General features: G+C 40.7%; 2 protein-coding genes across 4 annotated transcripts; one reads left to right on the top strand and one right to left on the bottom strand.

Annotated features, from left to right (window-relative positions):
- Positions 1 to 11,343, bottom strand: LOC109854667. Of its 3 annotated transcripts, XM_020427998.1 has the most exons (5): positions 11,004 to 11,343; positions 9,370 to 9,463; positions 2,647 to 2,803; positions 514 to 2,471; positions 1 to 432 (listed from the first exon to the last, which is right to left on the bottom strand). In XM_020427998.1, the coding sequence occupies exons 4-5, from the start codon at positions 2,200 to 2,202 to the stop codon at positions 202 to 204; spliced, it is 1,920 nt and encodes a 639-aa protein (XP_020283587.1). In that variant the 5' UTR covers positions 2,203 to 2,471; positions 2,647 to 2,803; positions 9,370 to 9,463; positions 11,004 to 11,343; the 3' UTR covers positions 1 to 201. The 3 variants fall into 3 exon arrangements, with proteins under 3 accessions (XP_020283587.1, XP_020283588.1, XP_020283586.1); XM_020427999.1 differs by lacking the exon at positions 9,370 to 9,463; XM_020427997.1 differs by lacking the exons at positions 9,370 to 9,463; positions 11,004 to 11,343 and adding an exon at positions 2,877 to 2,967.
- Positions 3,307 to 6,991, top strand: LOC109854666 (vacuolar protein sorting-associated protein 51 homolog). The gene is made up of 10 exons (XM_020427996.1): positions 3,307 to 3,403; positions 3,559 to 3,693; positions 3,769 to 3,990; positions 4,073 to 4,665; positions 4,768 to 4,984; positions 5,121 to 5,345; positions 5,432 to 5,766; positions 5,892 to 6,066; positions 6,602 to 6,714; positions 6,822 to 6,991. Exons 1-10 carry the CDS (start codon positions 3,323 to 3,325, stop codon positions 6,928 to 6,930), a joined length of 2,205 nt encoding a protein of 734 aa, XP_020283585.1. The 5' UTR covers positions 3,307 to 3,322; the 3' UTR covers positions 6,931 to 6,991.
- Positions 11,344 to 13,984: the final 2,641 nt, after the last annotated feature.

Genomic DNA, 13,984 nt, shown 5'->3' on the forward strand with positions numbered 1-13,984 from the left:
AAAACAGAGCGCAAAAAGTGTAAGTGCGATAGTTTGCAATTTGAAACCGACTTAAAAATACATCAGCCCCCTTATCCTGTGCACTAACAAACAAAAAAAATTAAAAATTAATAAAAATTTAATTATCCTTGCGCGCGATAACTATTTTGTTATCGCGTTATTTACAGAATAAGGACGCTGCATTTTTTTTTATTGTTGTTCTTAAAGCTTGTCAATCACCATGTTGACAATTGATAGCTTCAGCGTTGCTCTGGCTCGCGTTGGCAGTCGATGCATCAGTGGAGTCAGTTTTCTAAAAAATCGTCCGATTTCGCCCGTTATCGGGATCATAGTCCTTCTCATGGTTCCCGTAACTCTACGACAACCGGCCTTCCTTCTGTTTATTGCAACTTTCACTTTCTTACACTCTTTGAGATAACGATCTTCCTCCACCTGTATCGGATTGGAATAATTAATTGATGACACGTCGTCAAACGAACATAAGAGGCGAACGTAATTTTGCTCAACACTAACCTGCGTGTTGTTCTCCTTCTCCGAATTTCCTTTGGAAATTGCTATTTCCTTAATTTCCGCTTCATTGGAGTTTAACGACTGCGCGAGGTTTTCGTCCACGAGTTCCGGAGACACCTTAAATTCCACGTTTTTCTTCTCTTTCGCGTTTTTCGACACGGCAGAGGTAGCAGTTCTTCTCTTCGCTCGCGTTTTTCTTTGCTCGTTCGACTTGGTCGTTAGATTTTTCTTGCTTTGCCTCGTTTTTCTCTTCAACAAAGACCGTCCCTGCTGCTGCAACAGTTGCTGCTGCTGTTGTTGCTTCTGTTCCGGCAAATTTATCTTGATCAGCAGTCCCGGAGGAATACTCGCTAAACTGTTAACCGGTATTGGATTACCAAGGTTTGTTATGTCACCGGTAAACGGCAATATAATTTTCTTCACATCGCCCTGAAGACTGTTCACAACATTCGAGGTGACGTTATTGATCGTAATCGGTTGGATTTGGTCCAAGTTGATCTTCCAATTGGTCGTGGGCGGTGGCAGAGGCAGTTTTCTTCCCCAGCTTTCCAAACTGTTGGGAATAAGTTTGGGAATATTGATCGAAGTCGGTCGTCGGGACTTGCCGCGTTTCTTGGCTAAAGGCGTAGGTCTGTTGTCGACCTTGGGTTTTTTGCTGGAAACAAACGCCCTGGGACAACGATAAATGACTCTGGAATTGTCTCTAGCTTCTTCCTCTATCTCTTGATCGTCGTCGTTGTTGTCCTGATTACTTACGATCTCAGACGACTCAGATACGTCTTTGATTGTCGGTATAGCGTCGCACGGACCGCGAAATTTTGGATTGCGAAATTTCTGACTAGTCTCGAAGTGTTTGGAACAGAGCACGAGCTTTCGTATCTGATTGGGCGACATTTTGAGCAGATCCTCGCGGCCTAAGAACTGACACCACTGCAAACATCGCCCGATCTCGTACGCCGGAAACGGATGAAACCTGTAACGTTCGGCCTTGTTTCTCGGATCGGCTCTCGACCGGCCGCAAGCGGCGCAGGCTTGGCTCTCCAGCACTTCGGGAGGTAACGGCGGTTCTTCGCTCTTGTCTGTGTTGACAAAGAGCGTTGGTTCAACGTCCGACTGGGCGACCGAGAGTCTTGTCTTTTTTTCTGCCTTGTCTGGATCGCGAATATTAGGAATCGCGTTGTCCACCAATCTTCCTTTAAATCCCGGAACAAATTGAGACGAGTCGAAGTGATTCGAACAGATGTAGCAGAAGAGAATCTCCTTCCTCGTCAGTCTGTAGTACGATTCGTCCCCAACAAAATCTAACCACTTGAGACATCGAAACTCCTCGCCGGGAAAATGATGGAAGGTCGTGCCGTCGTAATCTTCCGAAGGCGGATCTTTCCGCATTCTTTTGCAAAGAACACACGTGATGTTGTACAAACTTTGCTTGGGATCGTAGATAGACGGAATCGCGGTGGCCTGCAAGCGATCAACGTAGAGAAAATCGGTTGGTTGAAAGTGTTTGGAGCAGACCATACGTTGAAGCAGCTGTTTTTTCGTGAGCTTGTAGAGATCTTCGCGACTGCAGAACTCGAGCCAGCGTAGGCAGCGAGGTTCGTCGTTCGCCGGAAAGCCAAAGAACATGTAGTCCTCCTCGCGATTCTTGGGATTCATGCGTGAACGGCCGCAAACAACACAGGGATGCGGCATGATTGTTGTTGATAATAATTGTTTCTGATTTTCTCGAGAGAATCAAATGAATTTGATGTTCATTGTGTTCTCGAAGTGAAAAAATTCTAACTCACAGAAGAAATCAATCGCTCGTTGAATCTTTCACTCTCATGTTTCCACCGCTGTTCTCAACCGAAGCAATCTCTTCAATCCAATCGCTGTTTGTTCAATCAAATACAAAAGAATACCTTCCGTTGTGTCTTTTGTATTATTTTCAGGCAATTTATTGTGGTTTCCCAAACGGAGATCTAAAAGTTTTGGATCTTTGTAAAATTGGTTTGATTCTTACAAGCCTTTTCAAAAGCAACTGTTGTTGTTTTCACGTTCACTGGTGACAGTTGTTTTGCGAAAGCTCCAAAAAAAAATTAGATTCAAACAAATAGAATTTGAACCGAATTTCACACCGAGTGCGTATCTCCTTACCTTTCCTCGCGCTTTTCTCTCCCTTTTTTCGTATATTTCTCGAAAAAAGGTGACAATTTTCCTTCCGCATAGAGGTTAAGGTTTGCGTTTGATTTCAAATTTTTTTACACAAGCGGTAATCTTGCATCGAGCAACGCCAAATTCTCAATTAAACATTCTGAAAAATATAGAAAAGTGGGTGAATTGTCGAAACGAAATATTTGTAAATTGAATCGAGCGGTTGGACGTACTTGTTGCGCTGCAAAAAACGATAAACTATAAAACGAGGTTATTTCCGCGCTTCGCTGTACGGATACTGTGTGGTTGTTAAAATTGATGCCACACACCATGCCACCCAGACCCAACCTCGAAACTACTCGAAACTCCGCGCACGAAACGACTTGCGTCCGCTTTTGCCAAAATTCGCGCGAACAAAATTAAAATAGCGCGAAGAAGAATTTCAGCAAAAAAATTATTTTTGTATTTTGGACGAATTTTTAGAGTTGGAAACAATTTGGATCGTCGTATCTGTCGAACAAAACAAACTGACACATGACGCTTTTTCCTCTCATCGGTGTTACTACAATTAAGCATTCATTTAATTCCAGCATTTAAGGAAGTTGTGAAAATTAATCAAATTAGATTATTTTCGTACGTTCGCGCACGTTTGACACGAACGAATATAGAAAAGTAAACAATGACGGAGAACGCAAATAATCCGTTTGACATTAACGGACAACATTTTGATGCCACCTTGTATCTGCAAAAGTTATTAAAAGTAAGTATTTTATTTGTCAGTTGTATATGCAGACGTTTGCAACTTAAATTACACAATTCAATATGATAAAATTTGATCTTCGTTAATTAATATTTTTGTAAATAATTTATAATCGACACGCGTCCTTTTAACTTTTGTGATTTAAATTTTCACAGGAATGTACATTGAAGCAAATTATGGACCACGAGGCTGAGATCATAAAAAACAGTCAGACTTTACACTCGGACATGCAAACTCTGGTGTATGAGAATTATAACAAATTTATATCCGCGACTGATACCATTCGCAAGGTATGAAACAATTTGATTACAATCGAAGAAGACAATAGTGCGCGATCAGAAGTTTAAATTTTAAACATGATGCAGATGAAAACGGATTTCAAAGAGATGGAGGAGAGCATGGATCTCTTGGCGAAGAATATGGACAGCATCACTTCATTTTCTGAACAAATCTCGTCGACCTTGCAAGGAACGAGACAACAAATCGCCAAACTGTCATCAGTACACACCTTGTTAAAGAAGCTGCAATTTCTCTTTAAACTGCCTGGTAATCTCAAGGACCGAATTAATGAAGAAAATTATGCACAAGTATAGTTTTTTTTTTTTTTTAATTGATAATATTCTATTTCGTGATTTGAATTTATATAATATAGAAACAATTTACTTCCAGGCGGTTCAAGATTATGTTCACGCGCAGAGAGTCTTGAATCAGTACAGCACCATGCCGTCCTTCCAAGGCATTCAAAAAGATTGCGAGGACATTTTGGAGGAACTGAAATCCAAGCTCAGACAGCAGCTTCATAAGAAAGACGCGTCCACCAAGGCTCTGGCTGAAAATGTCGATCTGTTGTTGCAACTGAAAGAGCCGGCCGATTCTTTATGCGCCGAATTCTTGGTTCACGCAGAAGCAAGACTGATCGAACAGTTGGAAGTGTTGAAGGACATGTGCGAAAACGACATCATCGAGTTCGTTGACACGTCCTCTTCGGGATTTCTCAGCGATCTGTGCCTGATTGTGGCTTCCTACAAGGACATGTTTATAAACCGATCGTTGGACGATCACAATCTGGTCGATGACTTTGACACAAAAGCTATGGGACATTTGAACAAATTTGTAGTGAGCAATATGAGAAAATATTTCGATCTGGTGGGCAAAAGGGTGGAAGATGTGGCCGACACCGCAATTTTGGTTAGAGCCCTCGATAGGTTTCATCGCAGACTGCAGGCAATAAACATGCTCTGCCAGGAAACAGACTTCGCCAGGTAATAAAAAGGAAAAAAGGAGAAGAAGACACGCACTTGGAGTGTGTATAATCGAAGACAAAAATAACAAAACGAAATAAACGTGAATTAAAATATTTGCAGAATTGGAACGGACATAGTCGTGAATGCAGGCCGAAAACAATGTCGCAATCACTTGCACAGTCTGAAGCAACACTTGAGCGAGACTTTGGTAAAAGTGAGACAGACTTTGGCCACCAAAGTTACACAAGACGGGAGCGACGGGGGTTTGGCGGAGCTTCAAGCTATGCTTATTATGCCCACGATTGAGAAAGTTAAAGGAGTTCTGCAAGACTTATTAGTTCGTATAATTACGTCTGTGCGAGTTTGTAGAATTTTTAGAGTTCTGTTAAATTTTCACAAATTTTCTCCAAACTCTCTTTCAAACGCATTTATAATTCTAATTTTATATGTAACGTAACTTAATTTTGCAACAGGTGTTTTTACAACCGGATTTGTCGTTTAGCTTGAAAACACAATTTCTGCAAAGTTTCTGTGTGGACGAGGTGAGGGAGGGGCTGGTGATCGGTTTTCTGCACCATCTCACGGCTACGGTCGCCGGATTCTGCAACGGATCCGACGTGTCGAAGTTTCCTCCCACCCTTTTGCTTTTGCTCAGCAAAATGTGCATCGAGTACAAGGAGAACAACGTTCGCTACTTGGTAAACAGAGTTTCTTTGTCCACTTCGTGTACGAGATGACGAGTGAACTTTGACTTGTCGTTAATCAGGTAAATTTTTTTGTTCAGCTCACGACGACCGACAATCTCTTCAACATCGATCAGTACAACTCTTCGGAGAACATTGTGACCCCCGCGTCGGAGATATGCGATCACTTTCAGGAGGCCGCTCAGAACTTGCTGAATCACTACGTGCGAATTCAGGGCCTGGCGGTTTCTCAGATGCTGAGGAAGTCCGTGGAAACCCGAGATTGGCTGCACACGATCGAACCGCGAACCGTGAGAGCCGTGATGAAGAGAGTCGTCGAGGACATAACCGCTATAGACTCGCAAGTTGCCGCTTTGTACGACAGCAACGACGGTCAGGTGGACAGAAGTAGCGACAGTAGCAGAAAAACTCACAGGTGAAAGAAGACACTTGTCTCTTCGGTTATAAAATACTTGAGTTTTTTTCAGATTCTCTTTGTTCTCTTTAAAAGTTCGTTTTACGGAATAAATAATCGCGTGTTTTTTTGCTCATTTGTTCTAGCGTCAGCGTGTCGAGACACTACAGATCGAACTGGTCGTCTTACACGCCCAGTCACATCGATTCTTCCCTCGTGACGAATATTCAGAAGTTATTCTCCGAACAGATCGAGATCTTCTCATCGGTGCAATTCAACAAGGCGTCCATTCTCACGGGAATCATCAAGATAAGCTTGAAAGTACGACATTAAACAATAATATCGCTCGGTTTCGTGTCATTCTCTTTTATTATCCCCGCTTTATGTCTCACCGTGACCTTTTAAATTATTTATTAAATTAACCGAATCGCGTTATTTGTGCGAGCTCACGCGCGCGTACGCGCGATATAAAAATTTCTGTATAGAATAACACTTTTACCAGACGATTTACTGGCATAACGATCGCTCAGGTGGTGCAGAGTGGTCGCAATGATAAAATAGCACCGCTATTATCCACTTTGCGGAGTTGATTCATCCTCCGCCGTCGTCGTGTTCTGTCATCGCTCGCTACGCAATATGCTTCGTGCTTCTACCGCTATTACTTACACAATTGTTACATAAAATCTTAAATTAATATTAATGCATATATTTTTCCCTCTCTCTCTCTCTCTCTCTCTCTCTCTCTCTCTCTCTCTCTCTCTCTCTCTATCTCTCGCTAAATAATAATTTTTCGTAACAAAATATCGACACGTCGCGATATCTTGCGTTTTCTCATCGGAATTTCTCTTGTCTACAGACTTTTCTCGAATGCGTGAGACTGCGAACGTTCAGCAAATACGGTTTGCAACAAATACAAGTGGACACTCATTACTTACAACTGTATCTGTGGAGATTTGTCTCGGACGAAGAGTGAGAATTTGATTTTTCTTCTACAACAAATAAAATTTTAAGCGATTGATCTTCTATAATATGTTTGAGGTAATATTTATTATTTTTTGTTTGTTTATTGTTCGCAGCGTGATGCACTTTTTGTTGAATGAGATTTTGGGAAGCGCGGTGCACAGATGTCTCGAGCCCGTCTTGATGGAGCACAGCGTGGTGGACATTATTTGCGAGAGAGGCTGAACCGAAGCGCGATTTTGCGCGTTGTAGCAAATGGTAAATGTAAAAAAAAAAAAAAAAAAAATAATATAAATCTCACTGATGATAAGATATGTGAAAGAAATGTAAATAGAAATATATTTATAATAAATTATATAAGAAGAGATCGTCTCGTGTTCAGAAAAATATACACATTAAAGACACAAGTTTCTGCAATAAAAATTGCAAATCTTGAAAACATTTCTCCAACAAGCGTTTCTACATCTGCACACTACACACACACACGCATGCACGCACGCACGCACGCAATATATTCCCATCTCGTTCAAGGTACGTACAGACCCGTTAGATTCAGTGCGCGGTGTAAGAAGCGGCACAGGGTCAAACGATTTTAATAAGTCTTAATTCTCTTCGCGTACATTATTCCACGCTTTCGAACATTTCCACCAATCTCACCGCTTTGTTCTTTTTTGAATTCTTTTTTTTTTATTTTTATTTTTATTTTTAATTCATCTCTCACGTCGTGTTTCGTTGCGTTTTTCTGATTTATTAATTCAATTAATTTTTGTTCAATTTTCTTTTCGTTATTTTATTTAAAAAAAATTAAAACACTGTGTGATGTTCGATATTTTTTGATCGTTTTCACGGTATTACTAACTCGCTGGAATGCATGATTCACTAATAAAGAAGAACGCGCGGGGGGTTGAACGATAAGTTTATCGTTCGGTACGGTGGTACTGGGGAGAACTTGATTGTGTATTGCCCCTTGACAATGGCTACTCTCGACTTAATTTGGACTTCCTCTCTCTTGGGATGAGATTCATTCGGCGAGTATCCGGCCTGAGCCCACGCACCGCGTTCTACCCAATTTAACATCACTCGCTTCCCTGAATTGTTCGTGACGGAGCTGCTGTTTCGAGCTTCCAAGCTTTTTGTTTTTCCACAAATGTGCTCGTCTTCGATATCGGTCTTTGGTAATTATTTCGTACAGAGAAAATCGTCAATATCTCTCACGCGCGCATCGACTCTCGAGTGCGCACGTTCGATTGATGCACGAAAAAAAAAAGTTTTGCTATTTTGCTAAAAATTCGCTGAGTCTACTGAAGATTTTGTTTCATCAAAAGTTCGGGGAGAGAGGAAGGGACACAAAAATTCAATAGGCTTAGCAAATTTTTCTCGCCAAGCCGTTTGGTAACTAATATCTTCCCGAAGGTTTGCTGTTCCGGCGAATCTTTTGTTTTTTTTCAAACGTGCAAGTAATCCACGTTTCATGCTTCGGAAAAGAGCTTTCTTCCACAATATGTTAGAAGTGAAAAATTGGAAAAGTTTAATTACCGTAACAATCTTGAAAAAAACATGCTCGTAATGGAACATTCGTGGAAACATGTTTTTGACTTTTAATTAGTTGGATATATTCGAACTTTGTACAAGTAGAAACTGAAGTGAATTGTATAAACCGTTCCGAGAAAAAATGTTACGTCGACTTTTAATTAAATTAAATTCACAAAATCAAGAAATGAAACTTTGAAGTTCCGTACGTGCGAAATATATTTTTTCATTAATGTTGCGAATTGTTCCTTGCGAATTCGATGTTCTCACATTTTATTCTTCTTTTCTCGGAGAGTCAAAAATATTTAAATAAAAAACAAAAAAATGTCCGACGTTTGTACACTCGACAACGTGTGCGACACGATCGGTTTGAAAAAAAAAAAAAAAAAACGCGAAAAAAGGAGAGCGAACGATTTTTTACGAATTGATGAAGTTTTTAATTGGAAGTGATCTATTGTTAATGAGGCGCGAGAACGACGATATCGACAAGACACGGAGAAGACGTGCGGCCTAGCAGACGTGTGGCAACAGACACACGTGATATCTTGAGAAACACCTGTGCATGTGTGACATGTCGACAATTTCTCGTGGCGCGCTCGACTCGAGAAAAACCCGTTGCCATATGTAGATTCCAATAACGCGTCGCACATCTACGTGTACGACGTGTCAAAAGTGAACTCGTGAAAAGTACTCGCATGCCGAAATATCAGAATAAAAGTTCGCGCGCCGCGCACAAATATCGTCCGGTTAAAACACGTAAAACTCGACGCCAACATACGAAAAAAGAACGTGTGTTCGTTTATTAACCGCATTTATATTTCGTACTTCGAGTGAGAAAGGAACAATCGATGCGGTTTTTTTTTTTCGAGGTAACGGAGCGATGCGGCTTCGAAACGATACAAAAAATTACGCACGAGTCAATTTTCGTGCGAGAGATTCGACGAACGGAAGAAAGAGAGAAAGGAAGAAACGATCGGTATTGTGTGGCAATTATTCGCCGAAATGGACCCGCATGAGAAAAGCGGGTTAAATAGAAGCTCGTTCTCAATGTGTGTGTTCGAATAGAGGAGCACACACGTAATGTCTACGTATGTTATGTACGTGATCGAGTGTGTCCTTTTGTATGTGACGTACCTTATATAATTCTTCTTTCAAGAGATGATTGTTGCGCCCGCCGATCATCCTTCGTTTCTCCAATTCGAGTGTCACGAAATTTAACAAATATATACTACAAACAAATACTATAAATATATACTACAAATATATACTATTGCACGAATTAAACAGATGTGAAAAAAAAAGCGAAATCAAGAGATGGAACTTCGAGAGCTCCATACGCCACGTCGCGAGAATATAACTTAACTTCTGTGTGTGTAAATTAATTTGAAAATGCGAATTAAATAACAATTTTGAAAATTCACAGCAAGATGCCACTTCGCGTCACACGTATGTGAAAAATTTATATTTCGCACGCGCACATCCAGCATATGGCTCTCCTATTTCTTCGTTTTCACAGTTTGCGTTTAATAGAATCGCGTATGCGCGTTGAGAGAAAAATTAATTTTACTATCTCGAATTTTCACACGTATTTAAGAATGTTTTTTGGTTTCTTTTCTTTCGACTATCTTTTTTTTTTCTCTATTTTGTAACGAGTGTCGCGAAATTATAGATATATGTGTTGCATGAGAGAAACGCAAAGAAACAAAGGCAACTAATTTTAATGTCACGAGTTTCGTGTGTATCTAAAATCTCTCGTTTTCGTCCGGTTTTTCTCTTCCGATTATTTTTCTTCCCGAGTAGTTTCTTTATTTTGTAACGCGAGTGTCAAAATTACATTGAACATGTACGTGAGAAAAGAAAGATACAAGAGGAACGCCAATTTTAATATCGCAAGTTTTTGTAGAATAAAATTTTTCTCATTCTTTTTGTCACACGAATTGTCTACACGAATTTGGTGTAAAATTGAATTTTGGATTGTTAAGAACCGAAACAAGAAATATGCAACGGAGGTATTTCGGTTTGTGACCGTAATAATGGGCGAAGATTAGTTTGAACGCTCGTTGTTATGTTCGCAAACCCAACTGTCTCTTCCACGTCCGTCTTCCACTTCCGAGTGCGCAAGAATTTCAAAAAATTCGACAAGCGGCTTCAAAGACACGTTTGACCGTATTTTCGATGTAATTAATTTTTCACCGTCCTTTGCGCACACATCCAGCGATCAACGCGCGAGAGTGTTCGAACGCAACTTTTACTAGAAACTAAGAGGCCGAGAGCACGGGGAACAAATTGGATGTTAATTAAAATAAACGATTTGTTCTTAATCCAATCGAGAATTTGTCTCACGTCAAGTTTTTCACTGAACTCGCGCTTCTTCGCGCCGACAATTAAAAACAACTAACAAGCGAAGTTCTCTCAGTTTCTCTCTCGTGACGGATGTCGCGCATCGTAACCGAAGACGAACGACCGAGACGTCAAAAGACACAAGTTCAAGTAACAAGGAAAAACGAGAGTAACACATTGTTAACATCGCAAAGATTCACCTCTGAAAACGCGGCGGCTTATTTACGTGCTAAGTAGTAGTGCCGTAGGTGATGATTTCGATAATTCACCTCGACACGATTACTTTACACGTCAACGGGCGCCGGAAAAACCATCCGGACACACGGAAACTAAGTTTCACGAGGACCGAAACTCGATGTCGACGAACGCGCGCATCACACGGGGGTAAACTGATTTACTTAAAATTAAACGAAATCTATACTTCTTACCTCAGGTTACTCTTTTGAGTCAACTCGAGTCAAGTTTTAATTAATTAAAATTGAAAAAACTTAATCAAAAGTTACGAAACGTCACTTCGAAGTTGCACGCACACTGTTCTTCGCGAGCACACACACCGCGCCGTGTGGCACACGATTATGTTTCGCCGCTACGGTCTTTTGTTTTTCCACAGCCAAGTTGTTTTTCACGATCAAAGGGTGTTTTGTTTTTTTCGAAGAAAATTCCAAACGCGTGTTTATTGTATCTCGCCAGAACGGCGTGCGTGCAATTTCGTCATGGGGGGGGGTTTTGAATAAAGGGGCCCTCTTCCTCGCCCCCGTATATCGCGGATCGGTGAATGGTACGATAACAGCTACCCTCTTTCGGCGGAGGGGCGGGCGGGGAGAAAGGAATAACAGGATCATTCGCCGTCGGTTGGTGGACCATTCAGTGCCGCGACCGACACTGATTTTAATTGGTAAATTGACTCAGAACGAGTGGGAGAGGAAAAAATGGTGGCGCGGAGAGTGACCGGCGATGACATCGCGGAAGCGAGAGGGAGGACAGTGGCGTAGATATAGCGGCGTTGAAAAGCACGCTCGAGAGGATCTCTCTCAAGACAAGAAGAAAACAATGAACCCGCAATGGTAATCGCAAACTTTATAATAGCCCATGTATTTTGCTCTCGTTAAAACGTTTTATATTGTTAATTTGCGATTAAATATCAATCAAACCTATCAAAATTCTTGTGTTTTATTATGTTACCCCTAATGTACTTGCGCAAATGTACGAGCTCTTTAAATATTAGACCATCGAGATAAGGAATAAAAATAGCGAGATATTATTAAAGTGTAAAAACGTTACATAAATTTTTGTAAACAAATTACAAATTTAGAAAGAAATTTTATCTAATTTATATAAATAATTAATTTGCGTGAATTTGGTAAGTTTTAACACACAAATTTTTTTCAATTTGTTAAATTTAATTTTAAAAGGCTCTACATATCATTCAAATTCTATATATCTCGCGCGTGTAGAAAAAACTCTTATTCTTACTTCTATTTTGCGTCTTACCTGAGAAAAAGGAAGCAGAAGAAGATAAAGAAAAAACAGAGGATAAAGAGTCCTTGCCTGAGATTTTACTCAAAAACGGATTGGAAAACTTCTGGCGGCACAGTTGACGCGGAGAGGGTTGTGGGATCCTGGCCAGGGGACCGTGGGTGAGAAGAAAAAGAGGGGGAGGAGTGAGAGAGGGAGAGCAACGACGTGTGTGTTTCTCTCTCTCTTTCTTTCTTCTCTCTCGTCGTCAGCGGACAGTCGGTTAATAGGCGGTGAACGCCGCTTGAATGCTTAATGCAGCGCGCATTCTAGGATTAAATTGACCAATCATTTCCCGCGCGCGGACAGCGCAAGAGCCAATTGCGCCTTGTGCGCGCTCGCGCGCCCGCTATATCAAGTCAATCAGCGGCACTTTAGCGCTCAGTCGCCGTCGCACCGCTGTGTGGGGTGGTTCGTCGTTGGCGTCGGGTGGCGGATACGATAATTGTGCGCGCGACCATGGGGATCAATGGGGGTTGCGCCGTTACGACAAGCCGATCTTGGGCGCGCACGGGTGTTCTCAGTTTCTTTCTTTGTTGGTGGAGTTTTTTTGTTTCGCCTCGTGTTTTCTCTCTCTTTTTATCTTTTACTTTCTCTCTCTCTCTCTCTCTCGTGTGTAAAACGCGCGCGCGCGCGAATACAAAGCTGCAATTCAGCGCGCGCAGTGAATGAACGGACAAAGTGTGAAGAAGTACACGTGAGAGGGACTGCTTGTACTAGTTTATACGTAAATTAACAGAGTTGTTTTTGTCCACGGTAAAGAGAATTAAATATATATTCCTGTAAAATTAAATTACTTGTTTCGTTTTTAAAAAAAACGAAAGTACGCGCATACGTGTGAAATGTTGGATTTTTCGTCTCGTGTGAACATTATCGATAAGTCTTTTTTTTTTTTTTTTCCAGCGATAACTGAAAAATTCCGACCGCAGCAGAAAATCGTCACATAACTGCGCGCGCGCGCAGCGAGAGTAAAGGTTACTCAATTTCCTGCGATTGTTTTCGGGGGGGGAGACGAAAAAAAAAACGCGTTCTTGAAAAAATATCACAGAGATATCACGAGAGCTGAATGTTTGACGATTATATTATTTTTGCAAAAAAATCCGGAAAAAAACAAAAAAAAGTTGTGGAATTTCAATCACGTTGATAATTAATTCAAACACGCACGGGGAGAAATTTGTATATCGCACCGGTATAGATATTCTATTTGTTTGATTAAAATTTTCTGGTCGCGCGTGTGAATTTCACAGATTCACGCGCTTTTAATATTTTCCCGTATATATAATAATAATAATAATAATAATCTCTAATTGTTAAATTAATATATAATTCCCCATTAGCTTAATGAACGAACGCTTCAACTTATTTTCGAACAATATTTCGCTTTCTCCTTTTCTCCCCGCCGCTCCTTCTATTTGTCGCAAACGTTGGAATATAGTTTGCGTTGAAAAATCGAACGATTCATTTTGTTATTCCGCGCGAGCATAATACGCTTCGCTCCATCACGGCTCTTTTACTGATTATCGCAATGACTTCTTGACCCACGTCGATAATACGGAACGAGAAAACGAGGAAAAAAAAAGAAAAAAGAGAGAAAGAAAGAGAAAGGAGAGAAAATACTAGGGTCAGAATATCGAGAATACCAGTGATGTGACGATACGTTCTATAAATAAGTAGGTAAATTGAAAAAAAAAATTTGTCACACACAAGAATTAATTAAATAATTACAACGCTTGTTAAGTGACAGGAGTCACAACGACTGTTCCTTTTCGATACTGTGCGTTTTCTCTTTTTTTTTTTTTTTTTTTTTTTTAGACGGCATACGATAATTATGTTTGATATTCGATCTCGTCTCTTCTCTTCGGTCAGCCTTCGTCTACTTTACACCCCCGCGAAA

This window comes from Pseudomyrmex gracilis, unplaced genomic scaffold, assembly GCF_002006095.1.
Source record: "Pseudomyrmex gracilis isolate BER0280 unplaced genomic scaffold, ASM200609v1 scaffold_71, whole genome shotgun sequence".
In the NCBI taxonomy this organism is placed as follows: Eukaryota; Metazoa; Arthropoda; class Insecta; order Hymenoptera; family Formicidae; genus Pseudomyrmex; species Pseudomyrmex gracilis.